We start from the raw sequence: 16,061 nt of genomic DNA, 5'->3' as shown, positions 1-16,061 counted from the left end.
TAAAATACTGTCTTCATAGAATATGCGAAAAATTTACAAAAATCAGCAACGAGTTGCTCAACTTTCTCGACAACATTTAAAATTTTGATGGCGCCATCTGTTATCATATTTTATTAAAAACTTTTTATATTTTTAACTATTATAAAATGGCAGAAACCTTAATTTTGAAGTTAGGGATGAGTTTTATAAAAAATTGTAAATGCTAATAACGAATAAAATCGTCATTAAGTCCGACCCTACTGGAGATACACACGACCCCATTATCTCCCCACCCCTCGACCTTTTAACAACTAAAATGTAACAGGATCAATCCCCCTAATAAACAAACCTCCCTGCAAAATTTCAGAAATTTTCGACAAAAGGCACGGGAGTTATTAAGCTTCAAACGGGTGAACAAAATCGTACCCTACACACACATACACACACTAACATACATATATACAGAAATTACTCCCAAATTTTTTGCATTTCTCGACGTTTCAAGGTGTCCCGAGTCCAAAAATGTTAAAATCCAGAGGGAGTCATTTTTTGCCGGATCTCCATACTTTTCCTCCGTTATAACACTGGGAAAGTAAAAATTAACAATAAACTCGAAATCCAGACGTGTATACACACGATACAGTACATATAATGTAAATTATACATCTATCAAATAAACAAAATTTAATAATTTTTTAAGAGTTATATAATAGTAAATTATATCTGTCGATGTATCTCAAATTGCATGGATAGATGAATATCATCATCATCATCTTTTTTCTTAATTTCCTCACTTTCATTTCTCCGAAATCGTTGTAATTCCTAGATATACTAAGTGTTCTGAAACCATCACACTGTATGTTCAAACTGTTCATATAAACCTTATAATGTGAATAAGCTCAGGCAGAAAAAGTTATCATGCACTCGTTATCGTCACCCAAAGTCTTATATTGTGAAAATTTTTAATCATTATATTTAAATTATACTATATTAATTTTAAGTGTGCATATCATTTTCATTTTTCAATAATCTGATAATTTCAAAGTTTTTTCTACAAAACATTTTCTGCGAACATTAAGTAACTATATCTACCAAATTCGTCACACCTCGTTTATAATAATACGTTCCAAATAGTTCAACTATATTAATCGACTTGCGCCTTTGCTCATATATATTAATATTCGCAATAATTTACATATATTTTTATATAATGAATAGAAATTTAAAAATTTGTAAAGATGCAGAAGATAAATGACTACAATTTTAAACGAAGTTATTTGTTACAAAAATACATGCAAGCGGATAAAAATATAATTGAATAATTTTTATTCAAAAAATGCCTGAGTCTTTATCGATGAAATATTATAAAATATGGTAAATCATACCATATATCCAATATATGGTATGTTTTACAGGATATACAGGATTTATCCAGTATATGAAAACCTATTGTATACGGCAAATTATTCGCCTAATTTGTATAAAATTCAGTTTTTTCGGATGTTTTTTAAATTTAAGAAAACAATCAAAATTATAATTTATAGTTTATTGTTTATAGTTATAAGTNAATTTGTAAAGATGCAGAAGATAAATGACTACAATTTTAAACGAAGTTATTTGTTACAAAAATACATGCAAGCGGATAAAAATATAATTGAATAATTTTTATTCAAAAAATGCCTGAGTCTTTATCGATGAAATATTATAAAATATGGTAAATCATACCATATATCCAATATATGGTATGTTTTACAGGATATACAGGATTTATCCAGTATATGAAAACCTATTGTATACGGCAAATTATTCGCCTAATTTGTATAAAATTCAGTTTTTTCGGATGTTTTTTAAATTTAAGAAAACAATCAAAATTATAATTTATAGTTTATTGTTTATAGTTATAAGTTTGATTGTTTTTAAGGTAATCAATATTCTTGCTTCGCTGTAAATTAAATACTATGAATGAGAAATATTTATTTTATTAGATACATACATTTATTTTTAATGAACTAAGTTTTCTAGAATTCGGCAAATTATAATCTTGTATAAACATATTCCTAATACTTATGAGGAATTCACTATTTATAAACTTCAAAACTATGAATAAAATTGTCTTTTTACATCCATCTTTTGCATGAATAAGTAAATTCGAAAAATAGATAAATAATTCAGCTTTAAAAATATAATCAATTTCTATTTTAATACATACCAAACACACATATACACACACAAGTTATTTTAATATTTAAACAAATTCATAAGAAACATAGTACAACAAACGATATAAATTAGATGATAATAACAGAAAAATTATTGCAAATGTTGCATTTCTATTTATTATTAAAATGAAATAATTAATCATTAATACAGCATAGGTTTTTTTTAATTATAATTTACTCTTTACATATATATTTTCAATCTTGTTTATAAACACTTTTGCCCATGAATCTATGCAAAGGTGTTTATAAATATTCAATAAACTTAGTTTATTAATTTTAAATGTATGTATCTAATAAAATAAATATTTCTCATTCATAGTATTTACTTTACAGCGAAGCAAGAATATTGATTACCTTAAAAACAACCAAACTTATATCTATAAACAATAAACTATAAATTATAATTTTGATTGTTTTCTTAAATTTAAAAAACATCCGAAAAAACTGAATTTTATACAAATTAGGCGAATAATTTGCCGTATACAATAGGTTTTCATATACTGGATANCTGTTGTAAGCTGCAATCATAAGAATAAAGAACTGCAGTTTGATCTAGAAACTACCATCCAGGATAGAAAATAAACTTTCGTTTATTGATGTTTTAGTGGTAAAAAATATTTGTTGGACATTTCTCGAATACAGCACCATATATTATTAAGCTGCAATCTATTTAAAATACGACTATATACGAAAGTTTAAAACAAACTATGGTATGACGACTTCTGCTAAAAGGAAATTATTAGCAAAATTACATAATATTTTCTACAGGTTTTATAGAATGAAACGATGCAATTTGGAAGCATTTCAAACCCGAAATTCAAGATTGGCCTTTCAACGTGAGATGCAGCAGACATGCATTATTAATGAGAAAGCAGTCTCCTGAGAAGTAGCATGAGTGACGTTTACTTTCTTGGTATGGACTTTGTGCTCACTCAATAAAAAAATCCTCCAAAATGTTTATCGTTTAATTTACTCCCTAGGGAAGAAAATTGACATAACATTTTTATTTATTTATTTCCATCTAACTGTTATTTTCAGTTATAACATCATTTCGATAAATATAATTTCATTACGTCATAAACGAAGCAAAATTTACATTTTAGGCAATTATGATTCTTCTACGTTGAGAAAACATAGCAAATTCTTTTTGAAATTTATCCTGTTCACCTATATCGGATCGATGTTTACGAATTCTTAATAAATGAACACTTTGTCCACAACAATACTTAGTTCACTCTTGATACTCTCGTTTCCTTTAATTGAATCAACAAAAGTTATATTTTGTTTTAATTACTAGTTTCAAGAAAATTCGGGAGATTTTATAATAATCAGATACACAGGTTTTTAAATTACTAAGTTTCTCCTACTTTAATGCGAAATATAGGTTTACGTTTACCTATAGTACTTTGTGTAGCCATAACATTAAAAAATAAATTTAATTGAAGGCACAGTAGTTAATTCCTGTTTCATTTAACAGTTATATTAGAATGACTACATTAAATTAGTTAAAAATAAATAATATAGAAATTAATTGAATTCATTAATATGTATTAAACCAGACAAAAAAATGTATCATAAATAAACTTTGTCACAAGAGTAGTTTTGAGTTTTTAAAATACTGTACTGTATTTATTAAAAATACATGAAAATACAGATTCGATAATGCTATGTAAGTTTTCTTACTGATAATAAATATGATCATATTTTTGTAAAAATGTCCTGGTTATATAGGCGTATATATTGTATGCATCACACAATAGACAGCTGAAACTATTGTATTTGATCCTTCCTGCAACAATTTATTAAGAATAAAGGTAATGTTTAACTACGAAAATATCAACAATCTAGATACTACTGATATTTTCTAAACTTTATGATGTTATTTTATCTGTTTAAAAATAACTGCATAAAGTTTAGAAAATATTTTGCATTATTTAAATATAAAAGTAATACAGACAAAGTTAGTTCTAAAGATTTCAATCTTTCTATGTTAGATATGAATTTCCTTTAAATAAATAAATAAAAATTATTTAACTAACGGAATAAAGTTTACAAAGATAATTGCTTTATTTTAATAATGATTATTATTATGAAATATACTCTGTGTGTATATCATCCGTAAAGTGAAGTTTAAATCTTTATGTCTATTATAAATTATGCACGAAGAGAATTGGTATCAATCGCTCATTATGGATAGTAAGAATGATATACCAATTTCTTTTATTATAAATAGAATTAGCATAATAAAATCAAATTTTGTGTATAAAATTTTTACAATATAGGCTCAAAATTTTTAAAAGCCTATATTAGAATCTCTGAATACGAATCAGTTCTTATAAAACAATACATTATTATTAGAATACAAAAGCCTTTTCGCACACTTATTTAAATTTTGTATTTAATAAAATATAGATATAAAAATAAAATAGCAAAACTAATCGTTGATGTCATGAAATAAGATATTGTATATTTAAAATTTTTCATTCAAACATCTAAATTTTAAAATAATAACTAGGGTAAAAAAATTGTTAAATAATAATTATTAATCTGAATTTTAATCTTTATTTCCTTGCTCAACTGTTTCAGTCAAAATTTTTATTGCGTTCCTATGTGTAAGCAGCCAAACAAATTTTACAAATATCTAAAAAGGTTGAAATTTCCAAAAGTCTGTTTCATCAAAAGTTTCCCTTTTTGATCATATCTTGAAAGATTCTAGTTTTTCATTTTATCCTTACGGAACTTCCAAATATTTGGAGGATAAAGTTCTAAATCTTTTTGAGGAGGAAAATACAGGCTATTTCTTGCCAGCTGCTATAAAATAGCGGAAAAGTGAAAGCTTTTCTTTTTCCCTCTCCATAGAAAATCATAACTTTTGCGATTGTATGAGAATTGATGTTATCCTGTTGTAAGCTGCAATCATAAGAATAAAGAACTGCAGTTTGATCTAGAAACTACCATCCAGGATAGAAAATAAACTTTCGTTTATTGATGTTTTAGTGGTAAAAAATATTTGTTGGACATTTCTCGAATACAGCACCATATATTATTAAGCTGCAATCTATTTAAAATACGACTATATACGAAAGTTTAAAACAAACTATGGTATGACGACTTCTGCTAAAAGGAAATTATTAGCAAAATTACATAATATTTTCTACAGGTTTTATAGAATGAAACGATGCAATTTGGAAGCATTTCAAACCCGAAATTCAAGATTGGCCTTTCAACGTGAGATGCAGCAGACATGCATTATTAATGAGAAAGCAGTCTCCTGAGAAGTAGCATGAGTGACGTTTACTTTCTTGGTATGGACTTTGTGCTCACTCAATAAAAAAATCCTCCAAAATATTTATCGTTTAATTTACTCCCTAGGGAAGAAAATTGACATAACATTTTTATTTATTTATTTCCATCTAACTGTTATTTTCAGTTATAACATCATTTCGATAAATATAATTTCATTACGTCATAAACGAAGCAAAATTTACATTTTAGGCAATTATGATTCTTCTACGTTGAGAAAACATAGCAAATTCTTTTTGAAATTTATCCTGTTCACCTATATCGGATCGATGTTTACGAATTCTTAATAAATGAACACTTTGTCCACAACAATACTTAGTTCACTCTTGATACTCTCGTTTCCTTTAGTTGAATCAACAAAAGTTATATTTTGTTTTAATTATAGTCTAGTTTCAAGAAAATTCGGGAGATTTTATATAATTATATATTGGTTAATTTTTATATTAATTCTTAAAACCAGACATTTTATGTAATAAGACTGACTCACAACCGCTATATTGTACAAGTGAAAGTGCATCCTGGCGAGAAGTAAAGCAGAGATCAAGGTCGCGTCTGAATCTATATGTAGGAATGTAGGCGCTGGAACTTTTCCAACTTCCTCAAAATTTAATGAATCCTTTAGAATCGTTTGTTTCGATAATTTATCTAATTTCCTCACGTTATAAGTGGATATTATCGTTAAATTTCAAAAAAAGGTTTTGATGCGAAAACATTCAAATAAGTTTTCGAATAAAGCTTCATCCGCCCATTAATGCTTCCGGTTAAGGTCAAAACTTTCAGGATGCATTATTTAATCGGTATATGGTCCGATGCATCTTTTGACATTTTGATAATTAATCTCCAGAGGTCTTAACGGGAAGACGACGCGTTACGCCACCTGTCGAAGGTCAACAGCCAATCATAGCATATACTCCAGGGTTCTTTAACCTTCCCGACCAGTTATATGGGCAAAATGTTGACATTGACAATTATGAAGGCCTCCAAACTAATATTAGACAATTCCACGTCTTCCAAACTCCATTTGTAAAATTTCAGGTATTTCATTAACTTTACAATACTAATTACAGAACCGTTGAAAGAATTAAACTATTGTCAATGGTTCATTTGTATTAGATTAGAGAGTGAACGGAAAAATGAAGAAAAAAATTAATACTGATTTTTATTGGTACGGAAAAATAAATTTTTATTTCGTTTCTACATATAATTGAATTTTATATTTTTTCCGCCGTACGTTAGTAGTAATTCAACACAAACCACAAAAGTAAAATTAAGATTTTCTATTTTAATTGCAATATAAGTTATTTATATTGTATTTTGCTAACATATTTAAGCACTTAAAATACAAAAAAATTTAAGATCATAATAATCAAATCAAAGGTGATAGTTATTCAAAATGATTTAACTGTATTTTTCTGCAATAGGCCTATAAATATGATACAACAACTTTAAAATTAATTATAATGAATTTGATTCTTAAAAATAAATGTATTAATAATAGAGACAATCAATTTAACGCAGCCCCAACATAATCAAAATATGTAATATAAATGGAACTTAATTCACATTCTTAGTTACTTACAGAGCTAGCTTATAAATCAGCATGCCCAATTTGGCTTTATTTGGAAATAAAATAGAAAAATAAAAAAGACCACGACAGTGCCCATAAGAGAATTTTCCTTGTTTCGAAGCACAGTATGTATGTTTACCTGAAATAATGCAGATGGACGAGTGCACTCTTTTATCAATGTCTAAAACACCTGTATCCATTTGCACATCATTGGAATAGCCGCCTACTGTAAATTGCACATAGAGAGGATCCGTCATCTTATCGCACAAGATTATTTTTGCTAATCTTCACTTTTAAAGATTGTAGTCTTTAAGTTAAAAAGTAAAAATACTGTTAAAAAATTCGGGATGAAAATAAAAACATATTAAATTTTTGTTTACAAGAAATCTCATAAATTAAAATTTTTAACTTCTGGAAGAAGAATCATTCATTATTAACAATATTCTGAAACATGTTTTGAATTATTCTGTATATTTTTCAGCCGTAACAAGGAGAACGATGTCAAATTAAATAATTAGTTTATAGACTGTAAATTTACATATACAGTAATACCCCGAACTTACGCGATAGGTGGGACCGAGCGATAACCGCGTAAGTCGAATTCGCGTAAGTCGGGGTATAATTTCGCAATTTATGTAAAATCCAAGTCGGATATATGTAAGCTAATAAATGTTCTCGTTAATCTTATATCGTCTTTTGATTCGTTCACGGTTACAAGAAATCGCCACATAGAGTCTCTCAAGTCTCCGTAGATATAACAAACAGAAATAAATAACACAAAATAAATTGTAGCTATGTGTCGATTCCGCGCGACACGTCCGAACATGCAAGCTGAACAATACTGTGGCGGGAGTGAGTAATCAAGAGTTTCGTGGCGCTCAAACAAACGACGAATGGACGAGATTTGAAAATCGCGTAACTCCGGGTTCGCGTAAGTCGGAGTAGCGTAAGTCGAGGTATTACTGTACACATATATATTGTTTATACTGTATTTACAAATCATCAATTTGATATTTTCCAAAAAATGTTTCAAAAATAATTCATATTAACAAAACCACAAAACCTTGGACGATAAACGATTTATAAAATTTTTATGAGGTATTAATTATTTCTTCTCTCTCTCAATAATCATATAGGCTTATAATTATACAAATTTAATTAGCGTTTTACACATTATACAAGCAAGTATATGAAACAATGTCAATATTATAATACTATATTAATAACTTTTCTATAAATTATTAATTTTTCCTGTAAGAGTCATTAATATGCAGAAAGTTAGTTACTATGTAAAATTAGTTTATAATTCCAACTATTTCGTAACAACTTATAATAGTTAGAATAGTAACAATAATTCTAATTCCAAGTTTTTATTATTTGCTTTGAAAATGAATATAAGACTAATTTCTAATCGTCCATTTATTCTCGGCTATACTGCTAGAAAATATCGAGATACCTCTACTCAGTTGACGGCCCTGAAATCTAACATTGCCTTCACTTTCATGTGATGGATCTAGATGTATCATATTCCAAGAGTATCACGTTCTCCGAGGAATGGAAGCAATGGACAATGGCAGTCACGACGAAAAATCGTTTCTAATTTTTTGTTATTATCGATTTCAATATGATCGTTCTTGCATCGAATTCTTTTGATACATTTACTAATTAATGGATTATAAATTCCAGATAAGAATTCTACTTGTCGATGAACATAATCAATTAAGATATTTTGTATTCCCTGTGTATATAAACCGGAACACATTCAAATAATTAAACATATATCACGAGAGCATTTATATATTTTCGATTTTTTACACTACTGCTTTTAACCTACTGCGATTCTTGTCTCTAGACTATTTATAACTCATATATTAATAATTATTATTTTTATAAAATTACATTTCTTTAAATATAAAATTTTCTTTAAAACAAGCAATGTGATTTTTAAATATTTAATTTCTTAAAAACAAAATCGAATTTTCAAAGAATATTTGGATTTTTCCGTTCAAAATATGAAGTTAAAAAAGTTGTCTCGACAGCTGCTATTATCGGAAAATGATAACAGATCCTTGAAACTAGATTCCATCACACAAGAATAGTATAAATCCCAACTAAGCTACCACTTCGGCACTGTATTAAAACTTTCGTAATATCAATTAACGTTAAAAATCTATGTGATTAGCGGAATTTCAATTATTTTCATAATAAATATATTATGCAAATGATTTCATTAGGGAAAAAGTTGAATACAGAACTGATAAGAATTACTAAAAATCATAAGAGATGGATGAAACAGGAAATTAATTAGTATCCTGCTTTTCCATTCTACACAAATTAATTGTTAAAATAGTAAAAACGATAAACGTCCATTAACCATGTAGCATTCAAATTCAAACGATTTACTAATTCAAATAAATAATTTTTGTCTGACGTTTATGTTATTTTCGACTTCTCTTTCTTAAATTAATTACAGTTGATGTTTGTTTAATTCCCAAATGAATCTTCAGATAATATTTTAACTCTTAACTTTCCTTTATCAAAAACATAAACACCGAATACAGCATTTAATTTCGAAGAGTAAATTTATTTATCGTAAAGAATAAATACCGTCAATATAAATTTTAAGTTTACACCCCAAAATAGTCATGTGATTAATGCAAAACCTAGCCTGCACTATGTCTCAGACAAGAATATAAATGATTACAGTTGTAGTCCTATCGCATGCCAGATAATGCCATCAGAAGACGCACAAGTAATCCTATAAAAAGATCCGCAGAATTTATTGTCGTAATTATATTAAAAATTTAGTTGTATTATATTTCTGGACATAAAAATGTATATATTGTTATTTGTAAAAATGTATATATTGTTATTTGATTTCAGAATGTAAGATTTAATTTTAAAAACACAGTTTATTTTTAATTTTCATATTTTAAATAAAATAATAATGAAAATTCTAAATTTGAACTTTATTAATTAAAGTATATATTAAAATATTAAAATCATTTATAGGCTAATATTACAATTATTTCCTGAAAAAGAGTAGCAAGAAAATAAATCTAAGGTAAAATCAAAACAATATATTTTGAATTTGCGTGTATTTCAACTGTTTTTTTCCTGTATTTATGATCATTACTTACCTAAGATTATTGTATTACTAACTATTTTGTAATCGTAATCTTTGAAGGTAAACTCGAAACATTTAAGGAATAAAATAATTATGCAGAAAAGTCAAATTCTTTTAATTTCTCTCTCATTAATAAATGAAGCCGTGTGAGGAAATGTTAATGATTCTATTTAAAATACAATGTTTCTATTAAAATATACTTTTGTTATTATGCTCAGACATATACTTTAATTTATAGTTTAAATATAATTATAATTTGCATTAAGAATAAACCGACTGTCAATAAACCAAATAACAGTAGTAGTATTCATCCACTGATATTGTCCGATTACACAGGTCTACAAATAAAAACTTTTTGTTTCCTTCGGAAACAAAACTAGCTGTTTCTTAATGATTTCGACTTGCTGAATTCAAAAATGGTTATAAAAAACCAGAATTAGCTCAAGTTTACAAGGCACATCAACGTTTAATAAATTGCATAATATACATCTGAATACATACACATAATGTAATTTTCATTCGAATTGGAACACAGAAACCATCAGAACACTTTTTGATACATAAAAACTAAATAAACAACGAAAACATAAAATACCCAGGACATCACTCGCATGTATGACACTTATTTAAAGACTTCTTGTATGAATCTGCAAGCGTTTCACATGTAATGTTCCAGCAGTAGTCTGCTAACATTGCCGGACTCTATTTCCCTAGGTATCATTTTTCCATACAAGCAATGTCTTGGTGAAAATGCTCCCCATGTTTGTCACTGACAGACCCACAGTTTTCAGGGAAAAGTGAATGTGAAAATGCCAAAAGTGCATTTGTGCATTTTCAATGACATTTGCATCCCATCTTTTCATAACATGACAGCATGTTATTTGTAATTTGTAATTTCTTGTTTGTAATTAGAAGCTTTATAGTTTTCAAGAAAATTGTTTACCACCATCTTAAAAGTATTCAAAGCTTCTTTTCCAGCATCTATTAGTACGCTATCAAAGAGCGTATTTTTGAGAAGCTTGGAAATCTGTGGACCTAAAAATATCCCCTCTAACTTTTGCCTCACTAATGTTTGGAAACGTCTCTCTAAAAAAGTAAATTCTGGGCCATTTCGATCCGTGGTTTTGACAAAGTTTTTCATAAGTCCTAATTTTATATGCAATGATCGTAGTATGATCGAACTGCATTTTACTAACAGTTCAGAAATAACATTTTCTGATCCAGATTCGAGGGATTTCCTTTATGGTCAGTCTTTCCTTTTGAAATGTGCTACTCGGTCTCTGCTATCCCTCTCACAGAGAAAACAACAGTATTTCGTATACCCCAGCTGAAGTCCAAGTAATAATGCTATAACTTTGAAATCACAACACACCTTCCATTTATGTTCTTGATAATTTACTTTTGCAAGAAGTTGCTTCATGCTTTTGTATGATTCTTTCATGTACTTTGCATGGCCAATATGAATAGAAAGCTTTTGTTACACAACAGTAACAAAATAGCTTTAAGGCTCACCTTGGAGGAGTCAATGAAGAGTCTCCATTCGCATTGTTTGTAGCATATATTGAGAGCTGTCATAAGAATGATTGTTTTCTTTTCTTTCCACAGACATTAAAGAAAATGAACTTTAAGCTGTATAGGAATACATTCAAGAACTACAGAAAAATGGCAATTTTTTCAAAAATTTGACATATTTGGTTTGAAATCTTAAAAACTAGAGCAAGTTAACGTTTTTATTGTCATATTCATATTCAGCAACCTTGAATTAGTAATATTCAGCTACTTTGGTTTCGGAAGCGTTTTGGCTGTTGACCAGTGTTAATGGTGGAAAATATCGCAGTTCCAAAGTTCATGTTCTCTAAACAAGTGTATTGTAAAATGAAGCCGTTAATAAACAACAGTTAAAAACAACTACATATACATTATACATGTAATTCTCATATGACTTTATCTTAATACTATCACGTTGTTTTATAATTTTATTATAAGTTACAAAATAATTATTTTGTTAGGATTAGTTTTTATTATTATTATTATTATAGCTGTGGTTTTCAATTATACTACATATTGTTTATTTTAATTTCGAAAAGTCAAATAAATTTTACAATTTTATCGTTACTTTTTCGAAAAGAAAAATTATGATAGTTTTATGCTTAAAATTGAGGAAATTTTCAGAAACTATTAATTATAACTTATTTATTGTTTAAATATAATTTTTTATTCAATATAGAAAACTAAATTTTACAAAAATAAATTAATCAAAACAACCTTTAAGCAGCTTAAATATTTATTATCGAACGAAGACAATTTCGGTCGTGTAAATGGCCAACTAACTTCACACTTCACAAATCGAACTAATACAGAATGCAAATTTTATAACACATGCGCTTGCACTTACAAAATGTATAAATTAAATAACACAATATAATAACAAAAAATATAATTTTTGTTATTATATTGTGTTATTAATTTATACATTTTGTAAGCGCCAAGCGCATGTGTTCTAAAAGAGCGTTATTACAGCTGTGGTGTTCCCGCCCAAATCCGGATTCGAACCGAAACTTTTCGTAGGTCTGCTCTGACCGTAAATTACATCACACCAAATTTCAGCTTCGTATTCGCACGGGCTGCGGTGCGAAAATTTAAAACTTTCTGCGGACTTTCCCGGAGTAAAAAACTGTAAAAAAATAATGGATATAGTCCTTACATAGTTGTAAAACATAGTTTTTATTTTATCCAAATCAAAAAAGGTTTCTGAGATATCCGGGAGAAACCGCAGAAAGTTCTTAAATTTTCGTGCCGCAGCGCGTGCGAATACGAAGGTGAAATTTGGTATGATGTAATTTAGGTCAGGGCAGACCCATGAAAAGTTTCGGCTCGATTGCGAATTTGGGCAAAATACTACATGCCCTTTGTTATTACAGTAGAGCATCGTTTATCCGAAAGCCGGTTATCCGAAAGAAATACAGTTGGCAATTTTAAATTTTCGCTAGTGCTGTGGCGCTGCAATCTTTGGATATATCTTGGGCTACTCCAATATTTTTTTTTGTTGGTGTGTGTGTTTTAGCTGGCAGCACTGGCACTTTTGTGTGGTGTTTTTCTGAGGACTGTGTGTGGTGCTGAATCGAACGTTTTTAATCCTAGATCAACTTCTAAAGTGTATTTTTTTTTTGGTTTTTATATTTTTCAATATATTTATTTTCTTTCTACAAAATAAAGAACTAATTTTTAACGATACAATAACTACGATTATTATTATAAAAAGTTTACGTTAGGCTTAACATCGACGAAAATTCAACGCGAAGCGACACGCAACAGAAAAAAATTTTAACATGGATTGGTTAATATATTTTTCGTACATAATCGGTTATCCGAACAACTCCAGTCCCCAATTGATTCGGATAAACGACGCTCTACTGTATTTGGATGTGTAGAACCTGAAAATGACCGTTAACACTGCCAAAATTAGGTTCGCTCAATTTTTAAAGATTTTAACAGCTCAAAGGTTGTCTTTTAGCGACTTTAGTGAAGCAGCTGTCTTATTTCTTTAAATTCAAAAAAATAAAAATAAAATATTTATTCATAATAATTTAATTATATGCCGTTTAAATTTTCATCAGAATCATCACCTTAAACTAAGGCTGCAGAGTCAGTAAAAAACACTTGGCTCCGACTCCTGATAATCTTAGTAGGGCGACTCCGATTCCGGCAAAATTACATACCAAGTCATTTTATGGGGGACAGAGAAGCTCATAGCGGGGTACCCTACTCTGAACGGAGCTTGGGACGTTTACCCAAACATTTTTATAGTTAGTATTTTTAATATTTAACTTCTATTAATATTTATTTGTATAAAAAAATATTAAATATTTGTAAAAAATTACATTAAAGAGGAGAAAGGGGCGATAAAATTCTACATCTACATATAGGCCTATTCGACAGCATTTTCACTTCAATTTCACCCTTCTAGAAGTTAGTCCAACTAAAAAGTGTGCGATCTAGCTATGTACTTCAGCCCCTTCTTCAGAAAAGAAAAATATGTATTCTGATCAATTAGTCTGGCTCATTCAGAAAAATAGAGTACTTATTTAGAGCAGGGATAATAAAAGAATGATTCAAAAATATTCAAATTCAACTGGCTCAAAATAATTTAACTACTAAACACAAATACTACAAAGAATACTACATATTTAATAAATTAAATTGGTGCATTTTGTATTTAAAATAAATGAATTATAATAAAATACAAAAAGATTTTAAAAATTTAATAAATATATAATAAATTTTCTTTCATTTAAATAAAAAAACTAAAGTAAATTAAAAATGCGGAAGTGGGAGTCAGAGTCGACATATTTTTTCCGACTCTGACACTACAGCCCTGGCTTAAACTATTAAATTTTCTGGTCTTGTATCAAGAGCTATGTTCCAGAAACCATCTTCGACAGTTAACACATGCTTAATATAATTTTTTCCAAGTTTTAATTGTGGTTTAATTGAATTGCCTGTTTTGTCAATTCCTCAACGTATTCAACATTGCAGCTTTCTGTAGTGTCATGTATATGTTTTATTAAGATTTAACATTTCTAGACTTTTGTGCAGTGTAGGCTATATAATATTATGACATCAGTGGAAGAGAGGACAATAGGCACAATAAATACCTTATCCAACCTCCATAACTCTTTTTATTTCTTGTGCGAATGGATAGTGGGGTGTTATCCTATAGGCAAAAAAGACAATTGTCTGAGGCCATAAACCAATCTTTTATAATAATAAAAACATATATATTCTCCCAAAGAAAAATGTGTGAAGTGTACATGGGACCCCCTAATTCAGATTCGCCTGAGCAGCATGAAGCTTCAATACGCCACTGTGAATGGAGTGTACTGTTGATTTTTTCAATATGAGCATTTTTCATGTTATGAATGTTTGGAATGAAGACATCTGTTAGATAAGCGATCTTATTGAATTTGTCAATAAAAGTGATGTCAGGTCTATTGTGATGAATTGTTTTATCTGTGATTATGGCTCTGTCATAGTATATTTTGTGTGTGTCATTTTCTAGTACTTTCTGTGGAGTATATTTGTAGTATATTACCTGGATGTTTAATAATCTGTTTGTATGGAAGCTCTTGGTGTATTATATTTGCTATTTGATTATGGCTATATAAATAGTCTGTTTGTGCTAAGAGATTGTTTCTGGAAGAATGTGGCATTTTCTGCAAGAGTCATTTGTGAATGATGTATCCTTTAGAATGTGATTTCTGTAATTTTTAGTGTTTATGACCTAATATTGAATGGCAACCATAAACCCACTGTCTCTACAAATAGGCAGCCCCCTAGTCAGCCAGTAGTTTGATACAGTTTTGTCAATACAGTCCTGAGCTAAGCTTAATTAATAATACAGTAATAATAATAATAATTTTTGATTCAGTACCTATTATTATATTTGTATTATGAATACAAATATAATAATAGCCTATTAACATAATATTATTATTAATCAAATAGCAAATATAATAATAGTCTAATAACCTATTATTATTATTATTATTTATAGACTGAACACTTAAAATTGGATAAACCGTCTTCTTCGTTAACACCTTCTAATATTGTATATATAGGGTCCGTACAGGTAATTCTATCTGTGATTCCATGGCATTCCCTGACTTATTAACGTTTCTGCTTTCCCCTCTCCATTACGTAATATTCGGCCAACTCTATTTAAACCCATTTTGCACTCAATTATATAAATTTTTTTTATTAAAAAACATTTTATTCACTTACAAAAAACAAAAAGCTTCGCGTAAAATCGATTACGTAATTAGCTACGTCATTTCTACGTAATATAAAAAATGATTTAATATGAAAT

The 16,061-nt window shown here is 28.5% G+C and overlaps 1 protein-coding gene across 2 annotated transcripts in view; it reads right to left on the bottom strand.

Moving 5' to 3' along the window:
- Positions 1 to 16,061, bottom strand: part of LOC111625253 (protein TMEPAI-like) — a 128,860-nt gene that overhangs the window by 23,978 nt on the left and 88,821 nt on the right. Inside the window, exon 1 of one of the 2 annotated variants that reach the window (XM_023368353.1) lies at positions 7,208 to 7,439. The exons of the other annotated variant lie outside the window; for it this stretch is intronic. Coding sequence (XP_023224121.1) covers positions 7,208 to 7,325 — 118 coding nt within the window. The 5' untranslated portion in view covers positions 7,326 to 7,439. Of the gene's footprint in view, positions 1 to 7,207; positions 7,440 to 16,061 lie in introns of those variants that run through there. 2 annotated transcript variants of the gene reach the window in all.

The sequence above is a fragment of the Centruroides sculpturatus genome, unplaced genomic scaffold (genome assembly GCF_000671375.1).
Source record: "Centruroides sculpturatus isolate CEXI.00-Female unplaced genomic scaffold, Cexi_2.0 scaffold393, whole genome shotgun sequence".
Lineage (NCBI taxonomy): Eukaryota > Metazoa > Arthropoda > Arachnida > Scorpiones > Buthidae > Centruroides > Centruroides sculpturatus.
This window is presented reverse-complemented; position numbering and strand designations above follow the sequence as displayed.